Source organism: Oncorhynchus kisutch, linkage group LG23, assembly GCF_002021735.2.
Source record: "Oncorhynchus kisutch isolate 150728-3 linkage group LG23, Okis_V2, whole genome shotgun sequence".
Classification (NCBI taxonomy): Eukaryota; Metazoa; Chordata; class Actinopteri; order Salmoniformes; family Salmonidae; genus Oncorhynchus; species Oncorhynchus kisutch.
The window spans coordinates 19,984,840-20,000,738 of NC_034196.2; the positions used below are offsets into that span (position 1 = coordinate 19,984,840).

Below are 15,899 nucleotides of genomic sequence, written 5' to 3' on the forward strand. Positions count from 1 at the left end.
GTTTGATGAACATGAGAATAAAGGGAATACTGTCTATCTGTAGGATGTAGGAAATGCCAGGCCTCAAACATAGCATATTTCTGAAGAAAGGCTTGAATAAGTAGGGCACATTTAGATGGGCCTGTATTTGTTTGTGAGGACTTGTCAAGAACTGGGGACATTTTACAGTTGAAATCCCCCCTAAAATCAACAAATGAGAATCTAAATTGGGAATAGCAGACAGAAAGGAAGAAATGAAACTTGTGTCATCCCAATTGGGAGCCTAAACACTAGCCAAAACAAGAGGGGTAGAAAACAGTTCACCGGTTACTATGATCCCTTAGGATCAGCAATAACTTCAGAAGCTACAAAGGGAGTAGCTTTATCAACCAGAATAGCAGCACCTCTTGATTTACTATGAAAGTTCGAGTGGAACACTTGACCAACCCAGTCCTTACGCATCCTAAAATGCTCACAGGTCCTCAAGTGAGTCTCTTGTAGAAATGCAATATTTGCATTCAAACCCTTTAAGTGTGTCAACACCCTCTTACGCTTCACCGGGTTATTAACCCCTTTGGTGTTCCATGAAATGTACTCGATCGCATTATTTCGGCCCCTCTGGGCATTCCCGTTATTCAACCCTGTCATTAGAGCATAGAATGGAAAAGCAATGAGCGCCCAAAACCCCCAGAATAACTTGTCTCAGAGTAATAATGTACGGTGGTAAATGTTTGGAAAAAGTACTGAAAAAAAAACTAAAAAGACAGAATGACAACATTAGAACTGAACAATTCAACCTGCCCCACCCCCTCCCACTATCCCAGACAATACTTCCCCAAACGAGGTACAAGCCTAAATAGAACATGTTCTCTTCGCACAGTATGTCTGTGAGAGTGCGGTCTTAAACCTAAACCCACAGTCCCGCTCTTTAAAGTCGCGTTTTGTTAGTGGATCAAGCAGCAAAAAGAAAGATTTGTATGTATTTTTTTTTTCAAATAAAAAAAAGGCGAATCACTTGTGCAAACGGAATGACAAAAGCACCACTTGTAGATGTATATAATTATATTCCCAGTCTTATAACAGGCCTTGAGAGAGAAAACAAATAAAATGTATAAAGGCTCTCAGCCAAAAATCTAATTTGAAGTAAGGTAATCATAGTAAGACAATCAAAAATAACAGGAATTATAATAGTAGTCTAGTTGACGCTGAGACAGATTACAACCAATACCAAAAAACTATGTGTGCGTAACGTTGAACGTTTGCTGGGCATAAATGACGCTCAAAACTTTAAAAATTAAAGTGAGACCCCAAAAACCGTGTAGCCTCGGGAGACATTTACTGTTTACTGGTCAATGCAAACGGATGCAGTAAACAAATAACCAAAAATATTGAGTCACTGAGACAATGTGTAAACAAACTAAATAGGTGAGCGAGACAGCCTAGAAACACAGGAGTTAAGTAAAACCTTAATACAATTAAATTAAAATGACTGAATGCTTGTAAGGCACGCACACTAGATGATGAAAACATTAGATCACATCAAATAAGCCTGAATAGTTTCGCCAACTATACAAGACTAGCCTGTTATATCTAAACATAATTGTACCACAGGTGGGTTACTTACTATCCACAGTTCACAAGCAACAGTTGCTGAACTGTGAGCATGTTCAAGACTTCTTGATGTGACATTGAATGTGAGCCATAGCCTCATCCGGAGATTCAAATGTGTGGTCTTTACCCTCATGAGATATCCATAAACGGGCCGGGAATCGCAGTCCATACTTCACACTTGGATGGTCCCAAAGTACTCGTTTGGCCTGTCCGAAAGCTGCGCGCTACCTGGAAACAGTGGGGGAGTAGTCCTGGTAGATGGAAAAGCTCTGTCCTTGAAAGCTCAGCGTGGTATTGCGGGCTCGTCGGAGGATCTCTATCTTCTCATGAAAAAAGAGCACTCAAAGAATTATGTCACGGGGCCTCTCCCCATCCCGGGGCTTTGGGCGCAGCGACCGGTGGGCTCGATCAATCAGCGGCTTTTCATCTAAGGCAAGAACATCCTTCAGCAGCCCTGAAACTAAATCCGTGGCGCGATGCATTTCCGCTGACTCTGGGACCGATACAAGTCTCAGATTATTGCGGCGAGAGAATCCCTCTAAACTCACACAGCTCTCTTTCACCTTTTTCAAATCCGCAGCTAGGCGTTTAACTTCAGCCTCCAGGTATGTAGTTAAGTCGGAGACATTAGTAGCGGAGGTCTCCATTGCTGCAATCGTTGTAGTGTGTGACGCAGTTGTTGTTTTGAGTAATGTGATTGCTGGCACAGTCTCGTTCCGCAGGATGGTTAAATCCAGGAGAAACCTCCTGTATTCTGGCCTCAATCGTAGCAACCACCTGTGGTTTCATTTCAACTATCTCAGAGCGTAGTAGTTTGATGGCCTCGAGAATGTTCATTTCAGCGCCGCTAGGCCAAGCCGCACCCCCGGGTAAAGTGTGCGTCCCCGGGCCCTCAGACTCAGGAGAGGGCGGTGATGAGAGCGGGTCTTGTAGGCCGGGTTCTCTCAAAGTCATGCTTTTGGCCTTATGTTTGGTCGACATGCTAACATTCGGATCAAAGTAGTCTTGGTTTTTACAGAAAGGGATCACCAAATTAATTTTTGAAAACAAATACGGTTCTGCTGCAAAATTCACATAAACTTTAAGAATACCACGGAGCAAAGGGAAAACAGTCGCACATGGCGTCCCTCCTATCCCCCCGCACACTGCCTTTTCAGTGGAATGTTGTCGAGGGGTTCCGCTAGTGGAACGCCTGCGCTAGAAAGGTTTTAACTCTAATGAACTTCTCCTCTGCAGGTAACTCTGGGTCTTCCTTTCCTGTGGTGGTCCTCATGAGCGCCAGTTTCATCATAGCGCTTGATGGTTTTTAACAGAGTGGTAGCCAGCTAGTGACAGTGACTAAGTTCAGGGCAGGGTACTGGGCGGAGGCCGGCTAGTGTTGACTGTTTAACAGTCTAATGGCCTTGAGATAGAAACAGCTTTCATGCACATGTACTAACTTCGCCTTCTGGATGGTAACAGGGTGTGAACAGGCCATGGCTTGGGTGGCTGAGTTCATTGATGATCTTCTTGGTCTTCCTGTGACACTGGGTGCTGTAGATGTCCTTGGAGGGAAGACTGTTTGCCCCCGGTGATGCGATGGGCAGACTGCACCAACCTCTGGAGAGCCCTATGGTTGTGGATGGTGCAGTTGCTGTATCAGGCAGTGATACAGCCCGACAGGTTGCTCTCAATGGTGCATCTGTAAAAGTTTGTGAGGGTCTTAGGGGCCAAGCTGGATTTCTTTAGGCTCCTGAGGTTTAAGAGGCGCTGTTGTTTTTTTCATCTCACTGTCTATGTTAGTGGACCATTTCAGATTGTCAGTGATGTATATACCAAAGAACCTTAAGCTTTTTTCACCTTCTCTGCTGCAGCCACGTCGATGTGGATGGGGGCATGCTCTCTCTGCTGTCGCTTGAAGTCCACGATCAGTTACTTTGTTTTGTTGTCATTGAAAGAGAGGTTATTTTCCTGGCACCACTCCACAAGGGCCCTCACCTCCTCCTTGTAGGCTGTCTCATCGTCGTTGATAATCAGGCCTACCACTGTTGCATGGTTTGAAAACTTGATGATTGAGTTGGAGACGTGTGTGGCCACGCAGTAATGGGTGAACAGGGATTACAGGATGAGGCTGAGCATGCGTCCTTGTGGGGCCCCTGTTTTAAGTATCAGCATAGTGGAGGTGTTGTTGCCTACCTTCACCACCTGGGGGCGGACCATCAGGAAGTCCAAGATCCATTTGCACAGGGCAGGATTCAGACACAGGGCCCTGATGTTAGTTATGAGCTTGGAGGGTACTATGGTGTTGAAGGCTGAGCTGTAGTCAATTAACATTATTCTTACATAAATATTCCTCTTGTCCAGATGGGAAAGGTAGTGTGCAGTGCGATGGCGATTTCATCATCCCTGGATCTATTGGGGTGGTATTCAAATTGCAGTGGGTCTGGAGTGTTGGTTAAATTGGAGGTGATTTGATCCTTAACTAGCCTCTCAAAGCACATCATGATGACAGAAGTAAGTGCTACACAGCGATAGTAATACCTTCACTTTCTTGGGCTCAGAAACAATGGTGGACATCTTGAAGCAAGTGGGGACAACAGACTGGGATAGGGAGAGATTGAATATGTCGCTAAACACACCATCTGGTTCGGAAGCCTTGCCAGGGTTAACACGCTTAAATGTCTTACTCACGTTGGCCACAAAGAATGAGATCTCACAGTCCACGGGAGTGGCGGTGGCCCGCGTCGGCGGCCTCGTGTTTTCCACAAAGATGGCGAATAAAGTGTTTAGCTTGTCCGGGAGCAAGACGTCAGTGTCCTCAACGTGGCTGGTTTTCCTTTTATAATCCGTGATTGTCTGGCGTCTCTGCCACATACGCCTTGTGTCTGAGCCGTTGAATTGGTACTCCGCTTTTTCTCTGTACTGACTTTTTGCCTTACGAACGGCATAACTGGACTTTTTGTACTAAACCATATTCCCAGTCACCTTGCTGTGGTTAAATACAGTGGTTCACAAATGCTGCCATCTATTCACAGTTTTGGGTCCAGAAACAGAGTGTCCATGTCTATTGGCTCCATTTTTTCATTGTCAACTGCCCTTCTATGTCAATTATGACATTTCGCAGAATCATTGAAATTGGACACACTTCCCATTCAAAATAGACGATACTCTTGATATTCCTTTAAATGTTTGAGATGATAATCTTGATAGTATTTTAAAATGTTTGATAGATGATCATTTTGTTAGTCTTTTAAGATGTTTGAAAGCTGATCATCTTGATTGTCTTTCAAATGTTTGATAGATGATAATCTCAAATGTTTTTAAAAATGTTTGATAGATGGTAGTCTCGATAGTTGTCACCCTGCAATGTCAGAGTAGTTGTGTATCTGGTGTCATGGACAGAGCATCACACACATACTGACACACACACACAAATACAAACACACAAACACACAGACACACACACACACACATTCACAGCCCCTCTCCCCTCTCTCTTCAAAGTGCCTTCAGAAAAGTGTTAAACTGCAACCTTCTATGCAACAGGAAGTGTAGTTCACACAGGAAGACAGAGCACCATGGTCTATAGAGAAACGTTGCTTCAACTTCCAAAGCCCCCCTAAAGATTACAGATTATGTGGTGTGAATGCATGACTAATCAAAACCCTAGCTAGTCTAATTTATTAATGAGTTTTCTTACTATTCTTCTGACCCACTAAAGCAAAAGCCTTACTAACATAGAGAAATATGAAGGTACAGACACCACTTTAAGCACTTTAATTGACTGACTAATGAAACAAACTGGCAGTCACCCTCCCTAAAGACCAATTATGGCTGGTACATGTTTGAAGGGTAGGGGGCTGTGAAAGGTGAGGGTAAAGGAGTGGGAGGCTTGCGTGTGAGAGAAGAGAAGGGCACACACACTGCCTCCCTAAACTGCCTTCCTTCCTGGCCCTAATGTGTGTGTGTTTTGGGTTGTGCTGTGTCGGGGGGTGGGGGTATTTTGGCAGAGGGACTTCTCTGTCTCCTGCCTGTCAGTGGATGGGCCAAACAATGAGGCAGGAGAGAGAATCCCTGTTGTTAAGCCTAAACAGACTGAGTTACTCCTCCACTAGCCCTCTATAACCTATTGTAATGTGCTAGGTCTCAATGGTGATTGGACGGGTCCTTTGCACTGGAGCTGCTATTAGATGTGTGAGTCGGTTAGTTTTTCAGCATAGTGTGTATCCGTGAAACTTCACCACACAGGACCGGACCAACACCATACACCATACACCATACACTCGCCGTTGCCGATGTGAATAAGACCTTTAAACAGGTCAACATTCACAAGGCCAAAGGGCCAGAGGGATTACCAGGACGTGTACACCGAACATGCGCTGACCAATTTTTTTAAAATTTTACCTTTATTTAACTAGGCAAGTCAGTTAAGAACAAATTCTTATTTTCAATGACGGCCTAGGAACAGTGGGTTAACTGCCTTGTTCAGGGGCAGAAGGACAGATTTGTACCTTGTCAGCTCGGGGGTTTGAACTTGCAACCTTCCGGTTACTAGTCCAACGCTCTAACCACTAGGCTACCCTGCCGCCCCTGCCGACCAACTGTCTTCACTGACATTTTCAACCTGTCCCTGGCCCAGTCTGTAATACCTACATGTTTCAAGCAGACCACCATAATCCCTGTGCCCAAGAACACCAATGTAACCTGCCTAAATGACTACCAACCTGTAGCACTCACATCTGTAAGTGCTTTGAAAGGCTGATCATGGCTCACATCAGCACCATTATCCCAGATACCCTAGACCCACTCCAGTTTGTACTTCCCCAACAGATCCGCAATCTCTATTGCACTCCACACTGCCCTTTCCCACCTGGACAAAAGGAACACCAATGTGCGAATGCTATTCATTGACTACAACTCAGCGTTCGACACCAATCAGTGTCCCTTCCACGGGACGGTTGAGCTAACGTAGGCTAATGCGATTAACATGAGGTTGTAAGTATCAAGAACATTTCCCAGGACATAGACATATCTTATATTGGCAGAAAGCTTAAATTCTTGTTAATCTAACGGCACTGTCCAATTTACAGTAGCTATTACAGTGAAAGAATACCATGCTATTGTTTGAGGAGACTGCACAATTTTGAACATGGAAAGTTATTCATAAACAAATTAGGCACATTTGGGCAGTCTTGATACAACATTTTGAACAGAAATGCAATGGTTAATTGGATCAGTCTAAAATTTTGCACATGCACCAAAATCTATATTGCGCCTGTGCTGGAATAATACATTATGGCCTTTCTCTTGCATTTCAAAATTATGGTACAAAAAAATACAACAGAACGGTTGGTTTTTTCTTTGTATTATCTTTTACCAGATCTATTATGTTATATTCTCCCACATTCCTTTCACATATCCACAAACTTCAAGGTGTTTCCTTTCAAATGGTACCATGAATATGCATATCATTGCTTCACGGCCGGAGCAACAGGCAGTTAGATTTGGGTATGTCATTTTAGGTGAAAATTGAAAAAAAGGACAGATCCTTAATTAAAGCTCATCACTAAGCTAAGGACCCTGGGACTAAACGCCTCCCTCTGCGTCTGTATCCTGGACTTCCTGGCGGGCCACCCCCAGGTGGTAAGGGTCAGGGTAGGCAACAACAAATCTGCCACGCTGATCCTCAACACAGGGGCCCCTCAGGGGTGCGTTCTTAGTCCCCTTCTGTTCACCCATAACTGCATGGCTAAACACAACTCCAACACCATCATTAAGTTTGCTGTCGACACAATGGTGGTAGGCAATGGTCACCGACAACGATGAAACAGCCTATAGGGAGGAGGTCAGAGACCTGGAAATGTGGTGTCAGGATAACAACCTCTCCCTCAATGTGATCAAGACAAAGGAGATATTCATGGACTACAGGAAAAGGAGTGCCGAGCACAGCCCCATTCTCAACGACGGGGCTGTAGTGGAGCAGGTTGAGAGCTTCAAGCTCCTTGGTGTCCACATCACCAACAAACTATCGTGGTCCAAACACGCCAAGACAGTCGTGAAGAGGGCAGAACAAAACCTATTCCCCTCAGGAGACTGAAAAGATTTATCATGGGTCCTCAAAATTTCTACATCTGCACCATCGAGAGCATCCTAACTGGTTGCATCACCACCTGGTATGGTAACTGCTTTGCCTCCGACCGCAAGGCGCTACAGAGGGTAGTGCGTACAGCCCAGTTGATCACAGGGGCAAAGCTTCCTGCCATTCAGGACCTTTATACCAGGTGGTGTTAGAGGAAGGCCCTAAAATTGCCAAAGACTCCAGCCACACTAGTCATTGACTGTTCTCTCTGCTCCCACACGGCAAGCCTTTTTTTACGTTGCTGATACTCGCTGTTTATTATCTATTATCTATGCATAGTCACTTTACCTCTACCTACATGTACATATTACCTCAAATACCTGTACTCCCTCAGATTGACTCGGTACCGGTACCCCCTGTATATAGCCTCGTTATTGTTATTTTATTGTTACTCTTTTATTGTTTACTTTAGTTTATTTAGTAAATATTTTTCTTAACTATTATTTTTCTTAAAACTACATTGCTGGTTAAGGGCTTGTAAGTAAGCATTTCACTAAACATGTGACAAATTTGATATATAAAATTTGAAATTTGATAATATACTTTGTGCAATTCTGTTTGAGATAAATAATTATGTGTATGCCAATACTTTATGTGCATGAATGTGTGTCTGTTTGTGCGTGTGTGCATTTGTGTTCATTTATGTGTGTGCGTGTGTGTTCATGTCAGTGGTATTTCCCTGTTTGTCTTAACAGAAGGCACAACACAAACTGTAAAAGGTCAGGCCTCACATTAGTGTTAAACAAACAACACACTCAGCAAACCACCTCTGGGCAACACCATGGAAGCTACAGCAAAGGTCTTGAATAATATGCATCAACACAGTACAGCAAACAGTGTGTGTAGGCTATGTGTGGGAGGGGTGTGTGTTATTTTTTGTGAATGTGGTTTCTATGCAGATTGAGAGGATGCTGAGGGTCTTGCTGTTGTGGTCTGTCTGTCTGTCTGTCTGTCTTTGTGTGGGTGGGTGGGTAGGTGGGTGGGTGGAGTATGGTTGGTGCAGTGATATCAGTAAGCTTATCTCTATACTATCTTCAGAAAAGCACTCAACCACTATTACTTGTGTGTGTGTGTGTGTGTGTGTGTGTGTGTGTGTGTGTGTGTGTGTGTGTGTGTGTGTGTGTGTGTGTGTGTGTGTGTGTGTGTGTGTGTGTGTGTGTGTGTGTGTGTGTGTGTGTGTGTGCGTGCGTGCGTGTGTGCGTGTGTATGCGTGTGTATGTATGTCTGTGTGTGTGTGTGTGTGTGTATGTATTTCGGTGTGTGTGTGTAGGAGTTTGATGTGCACCCAGGGTATTATGGCCAGGCTTGCAACACTGTGTAATAACACAGATTTCTAATTAAAACAGTGCCAATCTTCAGAGATGTCTGGCCCCACACTGATTATCTACAAACATGGACTGTTAAATATGTGTCTTATTTTATCAAGTCCCAGCCAGGGGCCACAATTACCATGCAGCTCCGATGCTCTCCTCTGAAACACAGTGAGGATCTGAAAAGCTCATTTGACACAATGAATGTGAAAAAAACCAGTGTAGAATTGGAACAGAAAAGGCAATTCTTCACAGTACGTAAGCAGTATTGTCCACTTTTATCTGCAGTAGACACACACACACACACACACACACACATAGCTACATGACAAAAATGTTTCAATAATATGAACACAGTTGAAACCAACAGAGCAGGTGATAGAGGGATATTCTAACATCCAGTCCTCCACACACAGCCCCCACTCCCTCCCCCTCTCTTTCCCTCGTGTCTGCTATCAATCACTTAGACATGTCCACAGACCTGAACCCCTCAGGGAGGAAGATAATGCCAAGAAGACTCAAGTCAACAGGGTCAGTTGTTTTTTAAGCCCACCCCTCAACAAACAAAAAATTCACAGCTGATCTCTCTTGTCTTCTCAGGGAGGTGAGAGGGGGATCATCCAGCATCAACTTGCCAGGATGTATGTTTGTGCGTGTGTGTGTGTGTGTGTGTGTTTGCGTGTGTGTGTGTGTTTGTGAGAGCAAGAGAGAGAGGGGGGGGGGGGGGGGGAGATTGAGTTAAACTTTGCTGAAAATCTCATCTTGCTAAAACTTGACATCACATCACTGTGCATATATTGAGTGAGGTCAAACACCCTTTCTGCCAACCACCTAGCAACCCCCCTGGATAGTAAACAGGGCCGCCTGGTCTTCCTCTCCTAGACCACTGCCCCCCACTGCTCTCTGCCCCCCACACACACCTCTCCATCACATTTCCTGGACAATATTATCACAATGGCTGCCCTGCTTGGCATGGCTTCCCTATCTTGCTCCACTCTCTCATTCCCAGAAAACACAGGATGGAAAAGTTCTGTGTATTATAATATCCACCCTCACCATCACAACCTTGTATTGCAGCTTTCCACTAAAGCCAAGGCCAAAGGGAGGTAATCACATTCAACCACCAGTCTATAGAATGACTGCAGGACTTACAGGCACTTACAACTACAAGAGCAAATATGGGCAACAATGGCCCTTTGTACTGTATTGCTATTTTTGAAGAGTTCTCGTTAAAACTGAGATACAGTATGATTTATAAAATATGAGAGAGAGAGGCAGCATATGAATTTAGTGAATACTGTATTTGATTGAAACTACTGTCCGGATCCAATGAATCATAAATAAAATAGTACAAAGTCCCCCTGTCCATTGTACTGTACTGTTGATGCTACTCAATGGTTATGTAGCCACTGACGAACTGTAGAGGAAGTTCTGGAGACCATATATTTTTTTAGTACTTGTTGTTTTTATCTATCAATGCTATTCACAACAGTTTCCAATTTAATACTGTGCCACAACCTCAACATTTCTTTCAACTTTGTTTGCTCTTATATAACATGAGTCAAATATTTCCACATGAAATTGAATGGATAGAAATTGTGCTGACAAACTCTCTAGAAATGAATATCAATGTACATTTTCGGTCATGAACAATAACCTATGAATTGCAACTACCGGTATACAGTGTTATAGAGCCATATGGAACAAAGAGGAGTGTTACAAGTAGAAATAACAGCTCACTGAAGGTGTGAAGAGGTCTCCCTTGTTTATTTTCATTTTGTTTGTCTATTCCATTTACTTTGGCAATGTAACGTATGATTCCCATCTCAATAAAGCCATTTTAATTTAATTGAGCGAGAGTGAGACAGAGACAGAGACAGAGACAGAGACAGAGACAGAGACAGAGACAGAGACAGAGACAGAGACAGAGACAGAGACAGAGACAGAGACAGAGACAGAGACAGAGACAGAGACAGAGAGAGACAGAGACATACTGTACAGAAACATGGAAAGAGCTACATAGAAAAGCCAGAGTGCACCCACAGAGCAGGACATAAAAGAGAGCTGAGGGAGAGAGGGAGAAAAAAGAGAATTTATCATAGCAGAGATTTCAAAAGTAGAGGAACCCTTTGATCGATTAAATAAAAGCCTGTCACTGTGCAACACTCCAGAAGTACCATTCTGGGACCTAAATAATTAATTCCCCACTACTAAACAAGCGCCCCTCATGTAGATACACTGACCTGTGCAATGAACAGGACTCTCTCTCTCTCTCTCTCTCTCTCTCTCTCTCTCGCTCTCTCTCTCTCTCTCTCTCTCTCTCTCTCTCTCTCTCCCTCTTTCTCTCTCTCTCTCTCTCTCTCTCTCTCTCTCTCTCTCTCTCTCTCTCTCTCCCTTTTCAAATAGTTATGAGATGTAAAGTTATTTTTGAACCGAGTTGTCCCCATCGTCTCTATGATAAACAAACTCTATGAGGTGGATTCTGTCAAACTCTATGAGGTGGATTCTGTCAAACTCTGTGAGGTGGATTCTGTCAAACTCTATGAGGTGGATTCTGTCAAACTAGCAAAATATTTGTTCCAATGCTAGTCCTGTATCATTGTCTGTCTGAGAGGAGAGGAGAGGAGAGGAGAGGGGAGGGGAGGGGAGGAGAGGAGAGGAGAGGAGAGGAGCAGAATGGAGGGGAGAGAAGAGGAGAGGAGAGGGGAGGGGATGGGAGAGGAGAGGAGAGGAGAGGAGAGGAGAGGAGAGGAGAGGAGAGGAGAGGAGAGGAGAGGAGAGGAGAGGAGAGGAGAGGAGAGGAGAGGAGAGGAGAGGAGAGGAGAGGAGGGAGGGGAGAGGAGAGGAGAGGAGAGGAGAGGAGAGGAGAGGAGAGGAGAGGAGAGGAGAGGAGAGGAGAGGAGAGGAGAGGAGAGGAGAGGAGAGGAGAGGAGAGGAGAGGAGAGGAGAGGAGAGGAGAGGAGAGGAGAGGAGAGGAATGGAGAGGAGAGGAGAGGAGAGGAGAGGAGAGGAGAGGAGAGGAGAGGAGAGGAGAGGAGAGGAGAGGAGAGGAGAGGAGAGGAGAGGAGAGGAGAGGAGAGGAGAGGAGAGGAGAGGAGAGGAAAGCCAAGAGAAGAGAAGAGAAGACAATAGTATAGACGTCCAATGCAGTGCAGCAGCCACCCAGAGGTTTTCAAACTGTGGTCTATTCCTCTGTTTCCTCTGTTCTCTGCTGGTATTACACAACACACCAAAGACAGAGGCACTGGGAGGGTATTTAAGAACATTGACAAGGCTGGGAAAAATCCTCATAGTGCATTCCATAAACATTTTGACATTTAAACAAACCTGACATTAGCAGTTGTGGAATATGAATGAAGAGAACTAGAATGGCAGTATAGAGACTTGTGTCAGATTCTCACAATGTGTTCCTCTCTTAAATATTCTCATTAACATTGACATGTCCCATCTCACTGATTTGACGGATCCTGACACACACACACACACACACACACACACACACACACACACACACACACACACACACCGTTTACCTTAATGGAGAGGTGCTTGCTCTCATGGAGGATCATCTCCTCAGAGACCACCAGTGTCCGTGTGGGGTTACACAGGTCCAGAGGCTGCACACAAAGGGGAGGAGAGGAGAGTTAAGGGTTAGATTGACATTAGATTAAGGTTAGAGTACGTTTAGGCAACATACTAGGAATTAAATGAAGATCACATTATCATCCATGGCAAAATACTGCAGTTTTATATCACTTCAAACACACATTTACTAATATTGTTTATAATGACAGTACACAATACTACAGAAAAAGTCACTGATACTAAACTCATAACACTGCTATAACAGTCCAATATCCTTCACAACACTCACAAATACCGCTAAATAGAGATACAGATTGATAGACATGTTTCAAGGATAGACATATCTGGGAGGGGTGTTCTCATGAACATAGCTGTACATGAGGGAGCATGTAGCTACAGTACCATCTCCATTTTAGCTCCAAGCTCCATGCTCTCTGCCCACCAAAGGGATCAATACAGGCTGTGCAGCTGGTGGCTCTCGTGTAGCTACAGTCGCTCCAGTCTCTACAGAGATCCTCACAGTGTGAGCTGTGACTGCAGGAGTCTGTGAGATGCTCAATCTGTGAAGAGGCACTAGGCTAAAAAGCGCTAGTGCAGCGGGGGTGGTAGCCACATCCTCTTGTGGACCCGGACTGGAGCTAGAGAGACCACAGGGATGGCTGTTTCACTGTGCAGCTAGGTGACTCAGTTAGTCAACAGGAAGTACTATTACAGACCATTGTAGAATCCTGGGAAGTGGGTAGTCCAGTTGTGCAATACACTCACACCCTGACATTGGACATATAGAGGAAATTCATTCTAGTGTGTTTATGACAGAGTCCTATGTTGCTACACAGATACACAGAGAGGAGAAGCACTGCAACAAACATGGCAAGGATTTCTTAAATAGTGATCAAAATAAAAGGGGAAAACCCCAAATGGCACTAACAGAGAGATGCAAAAATGGTGAGTTACACACACACACATACACACACACCTGAACAAAGATGGGGAAGATGAGGATCTTGGGTGCTGCTTTGACGTAGCCATAGTTGCCGTGCGGGTTGTCGTGTTGTACATGGGAGTGTACTATAGTACAGTTCTGGTAGTTAGCAAAGCTGGAGCTCTGGACCTGCTGGTAGCTGGGTGGGGGTTGGCCAGAGAGGTTGGCTTCGGATGGCTTAGACATCTTGGCATTAGTGGAGCGTCGTAGGAAGGTGGTCCGGCCTGCTAGTCCTACACCCCCAGGCGTGGCACCGCCAGACCCCTGTTTCTGGGGCATGCTGGCCTGACCCGGGTATATCCTCCCTGCTGAGAGACACCACATGCACAACAACACACACTGGGAGTTAGCCTGGGTACGTAGAAGTACAATGGTTATAGATAGAATTGTCCTGCAAAACCACCGTGTTCATTAAAATCCCAGTCAGCAGTAAATGTCTTACCCAAGGTACCATGGTTGTCCTGGTAGACAGGCCTCAATATCTGAAAGAGACAAAAACATCACAATCAATGGTCCTGTTATAACAGTTGACCAATACCATACTCTGCTTTAGGATACTTTCACATGTAATGTATCCATCCCACCATAATAAATGCCTAACATGAAGTCAAACTGAAGAAATGGTTGTGTTGAGCATGGAATGGGGCCACAGACTGTTGGCTGACTCCAGCGCAGTAGGCCTATGTGATCTCAGGCCAGTGAGCCATGTCACATATTCAATATACATGTGTTCAGCTCAAGGAATAGACCCAGTGACCTGAGAGCTAATGTGTGCTGTTGATACATGATGGCGACTTTGCTGTTCATTGATTCCCATGGCCTTGAGTGACACAGACGTCAACCACACACTGTACTGTACTATACCATAATGTATTGTACTGTAGCACTATGAATACAGGAGAAGGATGACATTGCCCTTGGAAATTGAACGGTTGGTGGGGAGAGCTGATCCTAGAACTGTGCCTATAGATAACTACTCAAGTACCCAAGTAACGTTGCCCCTTGAAATGTAATGGGGGAGGGGGAAGCTGATCCTAGAACTGTGCCTAAAGATAAGATCTACCCGATATAACAAAGATGGGTAGAGGAAAGGGGTGACCTGGCGTGAAAGAGGTGACCCAACCAGAGGCATATCAATGGCTGGTACATCCAGCTATCTTCCATGATCGATTTCTCTGCTGTGTGTGTTTCAGTGGGGACTGGCTGACAGGATGGAACCAAATCATCATGGATTGTATGCCTGCTCTGACCTGGAGGAGAGATGCTCCATTTAGTCTGAAATGTTCTATCCTCTTATTTCCATCCACTTTGACAACTGCTTTATCTACATCCTTCCTTTCCTCTCCCCTCTTTTTCCCTCTGCTGCTGTACCCGTCATCCATCCGTCATTGCCTCTCGCTACCCCATTAATCCCTTCTACTTCTTACAACCATTATTACAACCTCTTGATGTACTACTACTATTCAGGCTGTATCACAACTGGCTGTGATCGGGAGTTCCATAGCGCGGCGCACAATTGGCCCAGCGTCGCCCGGGTTTGGCAGGTGTAGGCAGACATTGTAAACAAGAATTTGTTCTTAACTGACTTTCCTAGTTAAATAAGGGTCAAATATATACCCATATCTACTCTGTTCCCTAGCCCATATTTCCCCATAGGGAAGGTAATGGATTAATTGGGGGTAGCCATTCATCCATCACCTCCATCGCTTATCCCTCTCTCCCCCCTCTCTCTATCCCCTTTTCTGCATCCTATTCCCACTCCATCCAATCCTCCTCCACAGCCGTCCAAGCCAGTCCCCCCCCCTCACACTCCTAACCCCCTAACCCCTGTGCTCTCCTCTTAGCATTTAGACACAGAAGATGTTCCCATCATGCTCTCTGAGCCCTATGTCATGCCGTATCTGTTGAAGCAGCACAGCTGCCCTCGGACAAACACACTGCCCTACACACGCACATGTGCTGTACAAGCGCACACACACTCAGATTGCCAGGTAGGCTGAACCTCCCAGACTAACAGACAGCCTTACAGTGTCTAGGTCCCTGGGTCTGGATGGAATGCAGGGTATACAGCCTCCTTCATTTCTGCTAGAGGCCTTCTAACAACCAGGCTACTGAGTCACGGAACCCGTCAGCCACATTACTGTCTGTGATTGGCTGTTCAAGCTCAGTGGGACAGATTATGGAGGATTAGGTAAAGAGTAGAAGCTCTGGGTTTTCTGGTTCTCTGCACTCATTGCTTCAATATAACTGGTCCCTTCTTCCAGGCTGGATGGTTAGTTTTGTATGGTTGGGGATGTTAAGGAATCAAGTTCAC

At 45.0% G+C, this 15,899-nt stretch overlaps 1 protein-coding gene across 6 annotated transcripts in view; it reads right to left on the reverse strand.

The window, feature by feature from the left end:
- Positions 1-15,899, reverse strand: part of LOC109879868 (regulator of G protein signaling 3) — a 187,426-nt gene that overhangs the window by 135,542 nt on the left and 35,985 nt on the right. For 4 of the 6 annotated variants that reach the window (XM_031803162.1, XM_031803160.1, XM_031803159.1 and 1 more), the window contains 3 exons: positions 14,028-14,067; positions 13,580-13,893; positions 12,552-12,635 (listed from right to left, as the gene is read on the reverse strand). In XM_031803162.1, coding sequence (XP_031659022.1) covers positions 12,552-12,635; positions 13,580-13,893; positions 14,028-14,067 — 438 coding nt within the window. Of the gene's footprint in view, positions 1-12,551; positions 12,636-13,005; positions 13,155-13,579; positions 13,894-14,027; positions 14,068-15,899 lie in introns of those variants that run through there. The other 2 variants (XM_020472047.2, XM_020472048.2) reach the window with 2 other exon arrangements.